Source organism: Lipophrys pholis, assembly GCF_963383615.2.
Source record: "Lipophrys pholis genome assembly, chromosome: 10".
NCBI classification, from domain to species: Eukaryota; Metazoa; Chordata; class Actinopteri; order Blenniiformes; family Blenniidae; genus Lipophrys; species Lipophrys pholis.
In genome coordinates this window covers 24,172,200-24,189,588 of record NC_137640.1, presented here as the reverse complement: position 1 = coordinate 24,189,588, position 17,389 = coordinate 24,172,200, and the positions used below count along the sequence as shown (strand labels likewise).

The following is a 17,389-nucleotide window of genomic DNA, read 5'->3' as shown; positions in this document are numbered from 1 at the left end:
AGGAGCAAAAAAGCTTAAGATAGTGTAAACAAAGAATCACTTTATTTGAGCACTCCCTTTCTGGAACTACAGTTGTATATAAGTTGTAAGAAACTGGAGTACATTTATGTGAAAAACCTATTTAAAAACGGGAGGTTATTAAGGGCGATGCCATGATGCCAATAGTCTCCCTCCCTCATCACTAGTAACAAACAGTGCAGAGTTGTCGCAGGCTCGTTTTATCAAATATATGATTGATCCTTTATCTGATTGACGTTTTGTGGAGATCATAATCTATAATCCTCAATGTGAAATATTAGTGTCCAAGCACTATATTGATTGATGACATTGAATTGACCACAGACTGTCTTCCTGTTAAAAGAAAACACAAAAATGGAGGAAAACTGTAAAGCGTGTAGCCGCTTATCTTTCATTTCTTACATTTGTTATAGTGTATTGTCGTCGATATGGCACTGACTTCTTTATCCCGCTCGATATCAGCTTTAAAATCCACCAACATTATAATAATAATATACTACATATTCAGAATGTTAATAGGTCTCAAATGCAGTTATGTTAAAATCGTCTTTATTTTTTAAATCGCACCATCAATATATTAACGTTTTGATGGGCCATAATCTCTCGCTGTACGTTTGCGCTTTGTGCCACAAGTCTGCTTGCCTCGTATTTTTCTGTTCTCGGCGTGACAAGCAATTAGGAACGTAGAGAGCTACTCTCAACCCTATGCCAATATTTCATGTGCAAATATGTTGTGATGTATTAGAGAAAATAGGCACATTGAGAATCTGTTAAAAAGAAAATAAAACTCACTTCAACGCGGTTTAATACACCATTACACATAAACCGCTGGACCGAGATCTGGTTAACTGATTAATCAGTTTTATTTTGTAGTAAGTAGAGTTACGGTACAAAGACGTGGACATGTTACCAGTAGACATGGGTTCAAATCACGTATCGGTACAACTTGCAGGGATCTTTTTCGCCGTATAACCTCGACGTTCGTTACACCTCCTGTTTTAAAATAGTCGCACCTAATGGGCCCGAAAGAAAAAAGCTCCTTGTTGAGAAATCAAACCTGAGACGTCAGCGCTTCTGCGAGGACGGAAATAACGCCCGTCTCCCCTTTGTGCCTCTTTCCTCTCATGTGTTCCTCCCCTTTCATCTTCTCTCCACAGATGTACAGTTTAGTCGGATTGAACTCATCTAAAAGCCCTTTTTGTCTTTACCCCTTCTTTTTTCTACAGCATGACTGTGTAGCTCCTCCTCTGCTCTCTCTTTTCCCCAACAGTGATGTGTTACTGAGATAGTGATGGCAGTGACCCCTCCATCCTTCCACAAACACTTAACACATAAACATGTGTATGGAAATAAAATTAAAAAAAACAAAAAAAAAACAGAGAGAAAACAAACAAACAAACCCTGCAGCACACATACCTCTATACATACATGCACACACACACATGCTGTTGACTGTGCTGCATGTTTGCCTTGCAGGCTAATGGACATAGTTTTTTACACATGGAGCACGAGACAGCCGTCTCTCTGCTGAAGAGTTTCCATCGGACTGTGGACTTGGTGGTTCTGCGAGACAGCAGCACGCGCTAGAAAAATACATTTGAAAAAGAAAAAAAATGATTCTTTTTTTTTCTTTTTTTTAAACAAACAAATACAGCAACGCTTCTCTTCTCTGTTCATCGCCATCCCACGCCACCAAGTTGTGGAACTGGAAAAGGGGGGGAAAAAAAGAAAAGAAAAGAAAAGAAAAGCTGCCTTTTTTTGGTTTTTTTTGTTGTTGTTTTTTTTTTTTTTTCCAAACTTTTTTTGGGGGGAATATAGAAACATTAATTTGCCTATTGCTGGAACAAAGGCAAATTCACGTTCCAAATGTACCACAGGAAACATATCGGCTCTATCTGCCTACCGCCGATCGGGGACCTGGTCGACGGGTGGATGGACCCCCCGCCCCCCGAGGACTCGACGCTCTGAGATCCTACAGGGTTGCTGCAGTTTTAGATTTTGTGGTTGGCTTGTTATTAGGCAGTCATCTGATTGGTCACTACTATGTTCTTGTTAACAAGTGACAGATTTAGTGGATTTTGGTTTTGCTCTTCTCCACTATCATATTGGCTTTTTAAAAAATGTATTCTGCGTTGCTCACGGTTCACAAACCTTGTTCTTTATTGATTTTCTTTTTTTTTTTTATCTTCTGACATCATGTATTGTTTTGTTTTTTTTCTGCTCTTTTTTTATTTGTTGCCTTGTGTTTTATTTTTTTATTTTTTTTCTGCAGTATTTTGTTCATTCCTGCAGATTTTATTGCCTCCCATGTACAGAAATGGAAAACTTAGGACTTTCTGCCTTGTGTACATATATATAGATTCAGCTTTCTACAGCTGCACTCTCCTGAGGCCTGAACAAAGACCTCTAAAAGTTTATGGTTAATAGAATTATTGTTGATAAACTATATTCTAAATTATTACCCTGTTGATGCACAGGAATCATTTCTCCAAATGGTAACATTTTTAAAGTATATCACTATTTTATCTGTATAGAAAACACTTTTCACAGTCCATCACTGCTACTCGTTTTCCTTCCGTTTTGAAAGGTGTTGCTTTGCACAGCTGTGCTGAAAAGAGCTAAAGCAATATTTCCGAGGCTCAGCCCTTTGAGCTTTTTCCGCCGAGCCTAACTTATCCTGCAGTGCCATCTTTCGAGCCAGTCATGCTAATGTTTACACACACACACACGCGCGCACACACACACACACACACACACACACACACACACACACACACACACACACACACACACACACACACACACACACACTGCCATGCACATGAATCAACGGGCAAACACATGCATAAAGACTCCTGTTGCCCCACCCACCACCCCAACGCCGCGGTGCAGAGGGGGCGACTCCTGCACAGTGAAGGCCTGTTTGTAATCCCTTCCCAATTTCCCAAACGCGATTTGTCTCATGAAAACCAGCTAAACTTACACTGACGGTCGCGGGGTGTTACTCTGTGCCATCTTTGAGCTCCTTTCCTTCACTGTTGTCGCATCCCTTTTTTTTGTTTTTGTTTTTTTTTTTGTTGATGTTTCAGTTGTATTGAAAAGTCGCGGCGACGCTTTCATATCATTGGTCACTGGGAGCTTGACGTTCTGCACTGGCTCCTGGTCGTCTCTACACCTGTACGCCACTGCACTGAGCTCTATCACTGGTGCCATATCGACCCTCGGCCCGCTCCGTGCTGGCAGTTACACGAGGGTGTTTTCCTCTTTGTGGCTCTGATCTGAGGACCGCACAGCGAGAGCGGGAGTCGTTTTAGAGACGGTCTGTCCCAGCGTCAAATCCAAAAGCTGCTGAAGTGTGGACCCGGGAACGAAAACCCCCCACAGGAGTAATTCAAATAGAAGTGTATGAGTCTTGATGGGGAAATCATGCACTGGATCGGATTTTCTCATTTTTTTAGACCATCGGGGGGGAAAATCTGATCCGCGTCACGTTAAGCACTTTGATCTGCACTAGCCTGTATAATGTGGTGCTTTAAAAAAAAACACAAAAGGAAAATTGATTGATTGATTGATTGATTGATTGATGGGGTTCCTAGTTACACTTAAATGTTTAGTGTAACATTAGTAATCCGAGGAGATGCTTAAAACACGGTGTTACTAACTTTTTGATAAATGTAGACCAGAGTAAGGTCATAATGAACGGTTGCCATGAAAAAAAGAAAAGAGAAATACAGACGCTGATGGAATAGATGAATAAGATAAAATGTCTTGGGGAGTTTTGGAGCTAAAGGTGGACCCATGGCAGGACGGGCCGACCGTTATGGTCATACATGACCGAAGGAAACACTGAAAAGGGAAAAAAAGAAGAAAAAAAAAGAAAAAGCATAGAGCTTTATTTTCTGTGTAAACGCAACAGGCGTTCTCCATGGCAGTGAGTTTTGTTCCGTTTGGTTTAAACATCCGATGTTTCATCCAGAGCGAGAGGAAAACAAAACAAAACGACAACAAACATCCTCCACTGTCCTTTGCTTCTTTTTTTTTTTTTTTTTTTTTCTACTTGACACCGCCGTGTCACCCTGTGTCCATTTTGTGTCCGCTGTCGTAACACTGGCATCAAATATCTGTTTATTCAGCGTAAGGGACACAAAATGGCACAGTTTAATCATCTGGTTAAGAGATTTACCACAGGTACCCACCCAACCCTATTTCGAGTTTGAAATATCAAAGATTATTGTGACGAGAACAGAGAAAAAAGGAAAATTTAAAAAAAAAAAAAAAAAAAAAAAGGTTTGATAATATAATTATTTTTTACTACATGTTTCAGGTAATTCTTTCTAAATATATTGATATACCTTAGCTTTGCTCAAAAATTGTGATATTTTATAACGACACTTATAACAAAGTTATGGATGGAATAACGCACAGTATGACTTGGAGAGCTACACATGTACTATCCAAAACTGTATAAAATATGTATTTCTACTGTAATTGTGAATTTGTGTTATACAAATATATATTATATATATGTATATGACTATAAAAAATAAAAAAAACGGTCATTTTCTAAGTGTTAAAACTACATAAGAGCTGAACAAATGAGGACAGTGTCACTGTAAATAGCTGTGAATGAAAACCCAATTTAAAATGACTCATATTGATTGTGAATGTACTCATGCTTTCTGCAGTACCTACACCTACCCAACTTGAATGCTGCTTCTTCTGTTGTGTGACAAAAAGTACTTTGACCTCCGAGGAGAGAAAACGCTGTTGAGTTTATAAGTTGGACACATTTTAGTGATGATTTTAACAGAACTATTTATTTCTTGATTTATTTGCACATGCAAGTTGAAATCCTTCCGGTTTTAAGTTTGAGTATTAATGCGGAGAAATGTAATTGCTGAAGTACATATAATATATATCATGTGTTTAGAACGCATTTTGCAGACGCTATATGTACATACTATTTAAGATACCGTTTTTACAAAAAAAAGATAATAATGATATATGTATAAAATTGAAAAAATGCTGTGCAGCAATTATACTGGAGCCATTTTGGGCTTTGGGACGTACCATTTTTTCAGTATATAAGAAGTGTTTTGAATAATGTACTAAAGTCTCTATTGTACAAATAATAAAAATGTCACTATTGGTAATTTGGCTTTTTCTCTTGTGCACTGCTCTCGTTTGATATGACAACATGATGGCGTGACTCTTGCTGCTATTCTGTTCATTGCTGTGTAGGAAGAAGGGAAGATGCAAAAAAATGTGGAATACATGAAGAAAGAATTGCAATGTTTACAGTAAAATGGAACAGAAGGGGAAGTGACAAGAGACGAGATTTAAAAAAAAAAAAAAAACTAAATTGGCTGATGGATGAAAAAAAATAGCTGAAAAGAAGGAACTCAGAAGAGGAGAGAGGAGGTGAGTGAAAGAAGAGACGACTGAGGGAAGGAGGGAAAGGGACGGGGATCACCTGGATAAGTCTGAGGCAGATTACACTTTCCTCTGCAGATTTACTCTGAGCGCTTTTCATCATCATCTCAGCAGATGCTTCTTTTGTCTCTCTGTCCATTAGTCTAACAACGTCCCCTCTCTATCCGTCCATCTCATCTTTTCTTGACAATCAGCTGAGCCGAGATCACAAAGGGACAGCCGATTCACCTCATGGGACAAAGATAGATTCCCATGTCGGCGGAGAAGGTTTTTGGTGTGTTGAGGTAAGCATAAATAATCACCCTGATGTCTTGTACTGAGCAACATGTAACAATAAGTACTCGGGTTATTTCTGGATTCTAGTCGGGTCGTGTTTTCTCAGTGAGTCACAGAGGAGCTGGTTTCCGTGTGGAAAAGGCCTCTGATGGGAGACATCCTCGAAGCTCTTCAGAGAAATGTCTTTTTGAACCGGCGCACAAGCCTTTTAATTTGTTCTTGACACGACGACCCATTAAGCCTGCATGGTGGTGTACTAGTCAGCAATCCGCTGAGTCCGGGCCTTTTTCTACGAGGAACACGTGTTCTCCACAGACATCTTTTTTTTTTTCTGACTCATTTTGTCATTTGATTAATCTACTGCTTTTTTTAAAAAAAAAAAAAAATCACTTTCAAATTCTCTTGTTCATTTGTGTTGAGCAGGTTAAAATAAATACATGGGGTCTTCAGGGATCCTGGTGTGAAGTTGATTTCACCCACAGATGGATCCAGTATATCTGAATAAAGCTGTCGCCTTGTTCTTCTTGATTGGGCTTATAAACGAGAAGCATGTACGTTCCATAAACTTTGCTGTATTACCACCGGTGCTGAGCAAGCTCTTTTTATGACAGTTACTCGTTACTGTTGTTGCTGGGAAAAAAAACAACAACAAAAAAAACACCTCCTATTCCTCACAATTCTGAGGTTTCACCTTTGTACCCGTAGCTGTGTTATTGTACTGAATTTTTAATTTTTTTTAAAATTCAGGACTGCGTCAGTCGGTGGAGATTTCAGTCATGCTGAATTTAAATCAGCCAGCAGGAGAAAGACGCTCTATGATCAGGAAGATCGTTGTGATGGAGAGAAACCGAATGATGAAGCGACGCAAACACATTTGAAACGTTTTTATGAGGGAAACACGAGGAGATCACTCGTAAACAAGAGTTTGCGCCACAACAACAGTTTGCCACCACCACCATGGAGACGAGTGGCAGAGATTATACCAGAAGCTCATGCGAATGATCTTAACACAGCTCAGTCTTAATGTTACTTGCAGTGGAACATCTGTATTATGTTGCTCTTGGGAGGACAGAGTTTGTTCAGGACTAATGAGGCGCTCCTCCTTCAGTCAACAGTTTAGTGAAGTAGTATTAATGACAGTGACTTTGGCTTTAACTAACTTTAATTATAGTACATGAGAAGGACAGAGATACAGCAGCTTCACAGCTCTGTGTATTGTATGTAACAAATGACAAGCTCCCTATGTCAACTATAATAAATACATATACCTTCTGTCAGATTTATGGAGTTATTTTATAATATGGATTTTTCTCTTTGTCAGTTGTGGTATTTGAAGTTTAGTACCCTTGTGTATTTACTGATTTGATCAACGTTTCTCATTGCTTCCTAAAGTAATGAATTTCAAAACAATGTGCCATTACACACTCACATGTATCACAATGACAGGGGCATCTTTTCATAAAGTTTTTCACTGTCGAGTGCAGGCGTCTGCAACCTCCATCACCAAAAGAGACATTTTTTTGTGATTTTTCCACCAAATCCAAATCACCAAGAGCCGCGAAACACGTTTTAACCTTTAAAATGAGGCCGACACAACTTATACACTTTCATAGATACAGTTTTATTTTGCATTTAAGATAATCATTACATTTTCAGCAGTTTTTTGTACCTGATTTTAGCAGTTTTGTTCTTTTTTTCAGCATTTTTCACACATTTTTGACATTTTAAAATAGAATAGAATAAAAATAGAATAGAAATACTTTGTTAATTCCAGAGGGAAATTGTAAAGAAAGTTGAAAATCAATCAAATAAGACAGGGTAAAAATTAAATGAGCCCATTTTAAATAATATGTATAACGCTTAGCATAGATTAATATAAACACGGAAAGGACAAAATTAACTAAAAGACAACAAACACTGTTTAAAGGGAGGAGTTATAGACTCATGGCCACAGAAAGGAAGGACATTTTCAGACATTAAAATTTTTTTTATCTTGCTTTAAGCTTTTTTGTTTATTTTTTCCTTCTTGAGCTTTTTACCACATTTAGAAATCCTTGTCTGTTTTTTTACCTATTTTAGTTATTGTACCTTTTTCCTTTTTTTTTTTTATGTAAAAATATAGGACCATTAAAGCCTTTTTTTTAATTTAATCCAAGAGATGCAAGTCATTTTGAAAATGACTCTTAGTGAAAGGTAAAAAAAAAGTACCAAACAGCCACATGTGGCTGCAGAGCCGCAGGTTGCAGACCCCTGGTCGAGCCTGTACCATCCTCCACTGTTCGTTTAACCTCGCCGTCCTCTGTAGAACAACTCCTCTGACTGTGGTACCGCCTGACAATAAACAATAGAGCGTAGCAGTGTGCACGCACTGAAGCGCATGCCAGGAAATACAGAATGATATTTGTTTGTTCCCTTTCCTCTTTACTCTGTCTTTCATGCATTGCTTCAGCGAGAGGGAGGGAGAGAGAGAAAAAAGATACGCCTCTGTTCGGAGTGAACAACCCACATACACAATCATGCATGAATTTCTGCCCACACTCACTCATGAATTATGCTGGAATCGGCGTGTGAGCGTTTGTGTGTAACAGATACAGAGCAAGCGTTTCTCTGCAACCCACCAAAGTCAATAAGCTTTTGTGACCTGATCAATAACAATAGCAAAGACTGAGTCCATGACCTGCATTCAGTCTCTGCCTGTGTGTGTGTGTGTGTGTGTGTGTGTGTGTGTGTGTGTGTGTGTGTATACATACGCAAGTGGAGCAGTTGTAGCTGCCACTTCATCAGCCTAGCATATACACACACACACACACACACACACACACACACACACACACACACACACACACACACACACACACACACACACACACACACACACAGACATTGTCTCATTCACAGGAACTTTGATTGTGAAAGTATGCCTTCCTGACTAATATTTTTAAATATTTATATCTTGTTTTAGGCGACCTTCCATTGTTACTTCACACAATGTGGCTCAGTTTGTACCATCCAATGTACATTTATTATATATTTTTTAATGTTTTAACAGGTTTTTAGTAGCAAACAATCAGCAACGATTTGGGCTAAATGGGTTTGATATAGACGGTGAAATTAGAGAAAATATCACGTGAAGCTTTCAGCTTTGAATATGAAGGAGTTCCTATTGCAGTACACAGGCACTAATACCAGTCCTTTTCATAACAGCTAAATTGCTAGAATTATTAATTGATATTTTTTTTAATATTCAATCTTCCCTATAACAATTACCAAGTGCTCTAAACACAAAGGAATGTGTGTCTATTACACAAACACAAACATGAAAATACAATGTTTGGCATCAGAATTGTACAATAAAGACTGTTTTAACACAATGACTAATTCCCATTGCGATTTAATTTGAAATTTTGGTTTGTGCATGACAATAATCCATGTAATAATATAACATTTTGATTCAGCCCATACAGCTATTGTGTTAAACTCCTGAATTATGAAAGAAAATTCATTAATTTGTTTATTAAAACTGTGAGATTGAAAGAATTGACGTCAGACACAATAGTTTCCACAGTTCCCACTTCCCCTATTACTCTGGCAACTTACAACACAACCCGGGGCAAGTTGGAACAATAAACAGGAAGAAATCAAAACTGAGCACAAGCCAGGAAATAGGCATCTCAATACATTTATTTTGCATGTGTCTACATGTCAACATTGTCTTGTATTTATCCACGAGTACAGAACGAAGAGAAATCTTTAACTGTCATAGTAACTTCGGAAAAAAAAACGTGTGTAATCTAAAAAAAAGAGTTCACATCTCAGAAACAAAAAAAGAAAATAATAGTGAATGTTTCCTTGTAGTGGCTACATGTATACACGTGAAAAACTGATGTAGTCATAATCAATTTCCAATCAAGCTGACGGGAGATGCTCAAAGTCGTGATTTAAAAAAAAAGTTTACGGTCAGTTATGCCAGAATGGTGGCAGCGAGTGGTTGACCAATGACCATTCAAGGATTCAGTTCAGCGTTTCAGTCTATTATCCTTGAAATAAAATGATATCCGTGTTCTGCAATATACTCTTCTTTCAGCCTTCGTACACAGTGAACTGTGTGTGAGGGAGATCACTCCTCATGCCAACGATTCTGGGGACCCAGTTTTGTACATCCACCTAGAATCACAATATTGTAGTGAACGAAACGGGTTTCCCCTAAAGAGAACTCTGGTCCGGGTCAAACAGGGGAACGTGAACACCCCCTTATTTGAGCGTGTGCCCCTGGAAATTGACGACTTCATGTCGTGTGCTGTTGCCGAGTGTTGAGTCTCCGGTGCTTCACGATAAGCTCATGGGGTGTCTTCATGTCCTCTCCATGAGGCTCAGTACACCTTCAACGCACCGTCTTCCTGTTCACTCAATACGTGTTGGATGCTGCGATAGAAGTACAGCCTTGAACAGCTGGTTTGGATGCTTTTGCTGTGAATCTGCTGACTCTGCAGTATTCTTCTTGGCCTCACAACCCCTGATGCAGCCACGCCCGTGTCACTCTTTTCTGTGTCTTTGCGTACTGGAGAATGATGGGAAAATATATTTCACTGCAATTATGAAACTAATTGCGAACCGATTTTAAAATGGTGTTTTGGCCATCCCCACCCTTGTCGGTCGCCGTTCAGCTGGTTTTGAAGCAAGGTGACTCACATGGTCCATTAGAAACTATAAAAAGCCAGTTCCATAACGCTAACCTTTAATGTAGAAGCAGTAATACGCGGAACGTAAATGTGTCTATGAGTCTATTTTGGACAGACAATGATCGTAATGCGGTAAACGCGATGCACGATTCGCCGTGACAATAACTTTTAACTCATTTTTGGGGTAAATTTGTCCCTTTCTGTTAAAGGGATTGCAAATGTCTTATTTCAATTGGATGCCCCATTTTATGAATGCCACATGGTGTTGTTTGTTTGTTTGTTTGTGTGTCCATGCATGCGAGCATCATAAATGAAGACTTTGATGAAAAGGGACTGAAAACAGGAACCAGGAGAAGAAGAATCCGTCAGTATCTGTCAAACAAAACCCAAAACGAATCTATTGCCATTGTTGAGTAGATTGCAGTGCGACTGTGCGGCGGAGAATTGACCAAAGACAACAGGTTGGAGAGTCACATTTCCCTTTTAGCATCCACGGAGCAACATGAAACAGCCCTCATGTCAGCGCCACAGAAATATGCATATAAATGACAAACAACTTTGTCGTCACGCATATAAACTGACACACAAGTAAAAAGTCAATATCATGTTGACGTGTGGAAATACAGTTTTTGTTTGCAAAGTAAATCTGCCTTGCTGACGGTGTAGGGTATATGGGCTAATGAGATCTGACAATTTCCTATATAACTACAATCAGGTTCCTTTAGAAGTGCATCAAGAAGGAATATACTTTCTTCGATGCTGTTGAGTGACATCACATCCTCTGGAAGTATCTCTGATTGAGTTTAAAAACTGAAATTGAGCCACATGTCATTAACAACAATGGTGTCACTTCATGCACCTTGTAGCAGAGTGAGAGGGACAAGTCACTGACACAAATAAACACTTTATTTATTTATTTTTAAGTTCCCCAGTGTTGCTTTTGGGGACTCTGCAAAAACAGACGAGAATTTCCCATGTTCACAATGTTCCCACATATGATTTCTTCCCACTATAAATAGGACTTTTCCCACTTGCCAAAGTGGGACTTTCCCCACTTCCCTGTCACTCATGAACCATTAGACGTGGATCCAGTGGACAGACGAGAATAGAGCGGGCTTTTATCCATCGGCTACAGTGTGTCTGTTTAACATGACAATACCTGCTGGAGACACAAGCTTCTTATGAAGAGCCTGTGTGTGTGTGTGTGTGTGTGTGTGTGTGTGTGTGTGTGTGTGTGTGTGTGTGTGTGTGTGTGTGTGTGTGAGAGAGAGAGAGAGAGAGAGAGAGAGAGAGAGAGAGAGAGAGAGAGATCCTCCCACAGGACCGACTAACCGGTCAGACAGCAAGTCACCTGAATGAAGAAATGTAGAAGTAGTTTTGGCAGACGGAGAGAAGGGGCGGATGACTAAAAGTGAAAGATAAGAGAGAGGGGCTATAAAACGAAGGGGGGGAAAAAAAAGAAAAGAAAAAGAAACACAGGTAAACCTTCAGGCCGCCGCTCCGCGTGCAAAGTCCACGGCTGGGACTGATTCAGCGTCGATTCTTCTCTCGGGTTTTTTTTTTTTTTCTTTTTCTTTTCTCCGGACTTGAGAAAGTTGAGCGCGTCTCTCCTGTTTGCTGCTGCTGTTCCTGCTGCTGTGGCGACAGTTTGGTGTCCCTGCGTTTTGGCACACGGACGCGCACATCTGTTAATAACAACAGACGCGCAGTCACGGACACGGACCCGAGAGGAGCGCGCGCGTTTCGGTGCGTGTCACCATGCCTGTGCGACAGAAAGGTAATGTGAGTTTATTTGGTTTGTTTGTTTGTTTGTTTTTTTAAACCACGTACTGCCTCTATTTACACCTGCCGTGGGGGAGTCGCTCAGCACATTTTGGGTTCATTCCGTGAGACGACGTCGATCTGCTCACTTTTACACACTTGAGCTTCGCGAAACGCTTCTGTTGACGTTACCGCACAAAACCCCGCAATTCAGTGTTGCCTTTTATGCTGGAAAATGTACAGAACGAAGTGAAACGATTCATGTAATTGATCAGATGCTATTGTGAATTGAGCATTTTTTTGCATGTGTAGCGGGTCCCGGCTAGGTCTCCGCTGGCAGATGTATAGATAACCCGTTGATGGGTGTTCACTGTAAATAATGAAAAAGTTGTAATGAAATCAGCGACGCAGGGACACAGCTGTTCATTTTCCATTCAACCGGAGTATCCTTTATTCACATCTTTATTTTAACACTATAACTGCATTTGTGAATTATTTTGTTTGCTTTGTATTGAAGCACAAGTTATATCCACACTTGGATAACATGAAGTAATGCATCCTTCATAGATCTGTCTTCAGACAGTAAATGTCTCCTGACATATTTTCTTAAACAATAACTTATCAAAAGTAGCATGAAACCAAAACACACATTTTCTCTTTAGATCACATTTTCTGTCTCTCATCAATCATGTCTTCACTTTCTTCCCTTAAACCTCTGTCTTCTCATCAAGAGTATTACTGTTATAACTACATTTTGCAAGAGTTCACTTTATACAACAGAATAAATTCCCTTTGCAGCTACAATGTATTACATTACCACAATCCGAACGCAACTATAATCATAAAGATGGCTGCCTCATAAATTGGCGCCAAAACCAATGCACTGAAGTGTACCTTTCGTCTGTTATTAACCTGTGCGCTGCCAAACGAGGCCCCAGCAGTAGCTCACCCTGATCTGAACGGCAACACCAACTTACTACCCCTTGAACACTGCGCCACACACAGAGAAATAACCCACAAATGTCGTGGAGCCGAAAGAAATAAACTAAAGAAAACAGTCGAATCGGACGGCGGCCGCCATTTCCTGAGGTGTATACAGACAGACTCAAATGCTTACATATTACCTACATTTAGCTTACAGAAAACACATCACCGCGGATTCATATTAACTTATTAACATTTGTAATAACACAGCGTGTGAGTAACCAACCTGTAAATAATGAAAAAGTTGTAATGAAATCAGCGACGCAGGGACACAGCTGTTCATTTTCCATTCAACCGGAGTATGAACCCAACTTGCTCGGCGGCTCGCCAAGGGTCCCCGAGTGACGCTGCTGGAGGGTGCTGCCACCCAGTGTCCATTTGGTGGTACAGCATGTCAATTGTGTTGCTGTCTTGCAGGCTGATTATTTTCCTTCTATTGAAGATGTATTTAATTGTTTTAGACAGTAATAATAAACAAAACACATTTTGTGAGTATCACATCCACCCCGACAAACAAAAATGGCTCCAGACATTTATGACAACGGAAAAAAAAAAATTTCCTTTTTCTTTCCCCCTTTTGCTTTCTTTTAATAAACTTGTGCGGTGACTGGCATGTAATATGTGTAAGGCATGTACATTTGTGGCACGCAAGGTGCAGGGAGGACTAATTGTCTGGCCATGTGTGGCATGAAAGATAGGGGGGTAGAGGTAATCTGTGAGGAGATGGGATTTACATGGGTTTGTATTGAAGGTTGGCCCAGCGACTCATAAGTGAACATTGGTCTCGGTCTCCTCTCTCTGGTCGACCTCCTCATCTCTCTGTGTGCCTCTTCTGCGGGCCAAGTCATATAAGGGTGGCCACTTAGTCTTCCCTCCTGTACTTGTTCAGCCTGTCTATTTTGCTCATCCTCTCCAGGCTGTCGTAGGTAAGTGACATCAGGTTGTTCACTAATCCGCGATTCATTACCGACTGAATCCCTTTTTCTGTCATTTGGGCTATGTTTATCGTCTTTTACAGGAATGCCTTGTTCATTCTCTCTTTCAGGTAAGTTTGTCTCATCCGTGTGCGTGTTGTCTCTCTCAGCTAGGTTTGTCTCATCCGTGTGCGTATTGTCTCTTTCAGGTAGGTTTGTCTCATCCGTGTGCGTATTGTCTCTTTCAGGTAGGTTTGTCTCATCCGTATCACTAGGGTTGGTCCCCCTCGTCGGTAATGTATTTGGACATTCTTTGTGGGTCAAAGTTGGACCCCTTGGAGTCTGACCAGGCACTGTCCTGGTTACAGGTGTTCTCAACCAATAACCTCCTGTCCACTCACCATCCTCCTCATCGGTGTCCAGTGTACCACCATAGTCGGCAGGGCTTGCCCTCTGTTGAGGTTGTTTTTGTCTCTGACGGGGTGTTAAGACAGTGTCAGCTGACTGTGCTGGGCTTTCAACAGGCAGGTCATTTACTAACAACAGCAAGTTCCTATGTATGGTTCTGTTCCTTGCATTTGGGTCTCCCTCAGGATGAATGACATATACAGGATTGTCTGAGATTTGCTCCTTCACCACATAGATCCTCTTTTCCCAGTATGAGCGTAGCTTACCGGGTCCACCTCGCTCACCCATGTTTCGAACCAGTACTCGATCTCCTGGTTTGAGGACCACGCCCCTCGCCTTTTGATCATAGTAGGACTTGTTCTTTGCACTTGACGACAGGCTGGATTTGTTTGCAATCTTGTATGCTTCAGTCATTCTTTTTGACCATTTCTCCACATATCCCATGTGTGTTACTGATTCGGCGTTTCCCAATAATCCAAACAACAGATCCACGGGGAGACGGGGGTGTTGCCCATACAGCAGGTAATGAGGTGAGTAACCGGTGGACTCGTGGCGAGTACAGTTATATGCATGTATCATTTGTGGCAAGTGTTCCTTCCATCTCTCTTTTTCCCTGTCTGTCAGTGTCCGTAACATTTGCAGCAGTGTGCGGTTGAACCGCTCAGCGGGGTTAGATTGCGGGTGGTATGGGGATGTTCGTGAGTGTCCGACCCCTGACAGCCGTCCAAGGGTGCGGAAAAGGTCGTTCTCGAACTCGCGCCCTTGATCATGGTGGAGACGATTTGGATAACCAAGACGGGGTATGTAGTCGTTGTATATCCGTTCAGCTGCAGTTTGTCCTGATTTATTTTTGGTTGGGTAAGCCTGAGCAAATCTGGTAAAATGGTCTATTACTACCAGAATGTACTCGTAGCCTCCTTTGCTTTTCTCCAGATGTAAGTAGTCTATGCAAACCAGATCGAGAGGGGAAGCAGAGGTCAGGCCACCCATTGGCGCGCGTACATGTGTGGTGGGTTTCTTTTGTTTTATGCAACTGCATTTTCTTGTCACATACTCCTCTATACATCTCTTCATGTGTGGCCAATAGAAACGTTCTCTGGCCAGATGGAGCACACGTTCTGTGCCAATGTGTCCCATGTCGTCATGGAGATGTTTTAGAGCAACTGACCGATACTGGCTGGGCAGGACTAACTGTTTCCTCTCTTGTGTTTGACGGTACAGAACTCCATTCTCTAAATGTAGTTGATTCCACTCATGAAAGAGCTTGCGAGTGAGACCACTCCCTGACCTTCTGACCTCATCAGTGAGAACATTATTTGTCTCTTTCAGTCTTACTATTTCCCCTATCCCAGGGTCGTCTCGTTGGGCTTTTGCCAGCTCTTCTTGACTTATTTCGGGCAAGAGTGAATGAGGCTGTGGCATTACATTAGCAGAGGTGTACAGTGCAGCTATCCATGCTACATCTTTCTTCTGGGCTGCTCTACCACCTTCCCAAGTCGCATGCAGCACATCCTGAGACAGTTCCTCCGTGCATGTCGCCACATAGTTGTCGATATCGAGTGGAATACGTGAGAGCGTATCGGCGTCTATATTGTTTTTTCCAGGTCTGTATTTAATATTGAAGTGGAACTCTGACAATTCTCCAACCCAGCGGTGTCCAACTGCATTGAGTTTTGCAGTGCTCATGACGTAGGTAAGCGGATTGTTATCCGTGTAGATGGTGAAATGTGGAGCATAGAAGAGATAGTCTCTGAATTTCTCACACACTGCCCACTTCAGAGCAAGGAACTCAAGTTTTCCGCTGTGCAGTCGGTAGTTTCTTTCTGCAGGTGTCAGAGTTCGTGATCCATACCCAATGACTCGCATTTTTCCACACTGTCGCTGATAGAGGATTGCGCCCAGCCCTTTCTCGGAGGCATCTGTGTGTAGGACGAATGGTTCCTCAAAGTTGGGGTATGCGAGGACTGGGGGTTTGATCAGCATACTGACAAGCCTTTCCAAGGTTCTTTGGTGATCCGTCTCCCACTTGATAGGTGTTTTGGACGGAAGTTGCGGACCCTTAGACTTACAGTGACGTAGAGGGGGTTGGGGCATGGAGGACTTGACTTGGAGCAGCTCATACAATGGTGTTGCTATTTTAGCAAAGTCCTGTATGTAGGAGCGGTAATAACTCAGGAAGCCGAGAACCCGTCGGAGGTCACCAACTGTTTGGGGTGTTTTGGTTTTTAAAGCCATCACTGCCTCGAGGTCTCTGGGGTCAATTCGAACTCCCTCAGCCGACACCAAGCGTCCCACATAGCGAACCTCTTTCTGGAACATCCCACACTTTTCCGCCCGTAGTTTCACCCCATGGGTCTGCAGCGCTTTGAGGACCTTGCGAATCACCTCCACATGGTCACTGAAGGATTTGGAGAAACATAGTAGGTCATCCAGGTACGGAATGCAGTACTCGTCTCGCAGAGAGCCCAGCATCTCCTCCATGCTCCTCTGAAAAGCTGCAGGTGCATTAGAAAGTCCGAATGGGATCCTAACCCATTCGTACAACCCCCAGGGGGTTATGAAGGCAGTGAGATGGCGTGATCCTTCTTCCATAAATCCCTGGTGGTAAGCTTTCCCTTGGTCAAGTATACTGAACATTGAATATCCACCTAGCGTGTCTATCAAATCCTGTATTCGCGGCAGTGGGTGTCTGTCTGGCACGGTTCTTTGGTTTAGGAGACGATAATCTATGCAAAGACGAAGAGTGCCGTCTTTCTTCCTCACACATACAACTGGAGCTGAATAGGAAGACCTAGATTTCACGATCCAACCCTTTACCAGAAGGTCTTGAATGTAGTCTTTAACTTCTTTAAATAATGGTTTGGGAATGGATGTGTACGCTCTCTGCACAGGAACGTCGTCTTTTAGGTTGATCAC

The 17,389-nt window shown here is 41.5% G+C and overlaps 2 protein-coding genes across 2 annotated transcripts in view; both read left to right on the top strand.

Annotated features, from left to right (window-relative positions):
• lrrc7 (leucine rich repeat containing 7) overlaps positions 1 to 1,605 on the top strand; it is a gene marked incomplete at its 3' end in the record, with an annotated part of 87,138 nt that extends 85,533 nt beyond the window's left edge. The window contains exon 33 of the mRNA XM_080474052.1: positions 1,495 to 1,605. Within this exon, the coding sequence (XP_080330178.1) occupies positions 1,495 to 1,605 (111 nt within the window). The remainder of the gene's footprint in view (positions 1 to 1,494) is intronic.
• A 10,168-nt stretch (positions 1,606 to 11,773) lies between these two features.
• LOC308115553 (disks large homolog 4-like) overlaps positions 11,774 to 17,389 on the top strand; it is a 127,729-nt gene continuing 122,113 nt past the window's right edge. Inside the window, exon 1 of the mRNA XM_080473111.1 lies at positions 11,774 to 12,183. Coding sequence (XP_080329237.1) covers positions 12,165 to 12,183 — 19 coding nt within the window. The 5' untranslated portion in view covers positions 11,774 to 12,164. The remainder of the gene's footprint in view (positions 12,184 to 17,389) is intronic.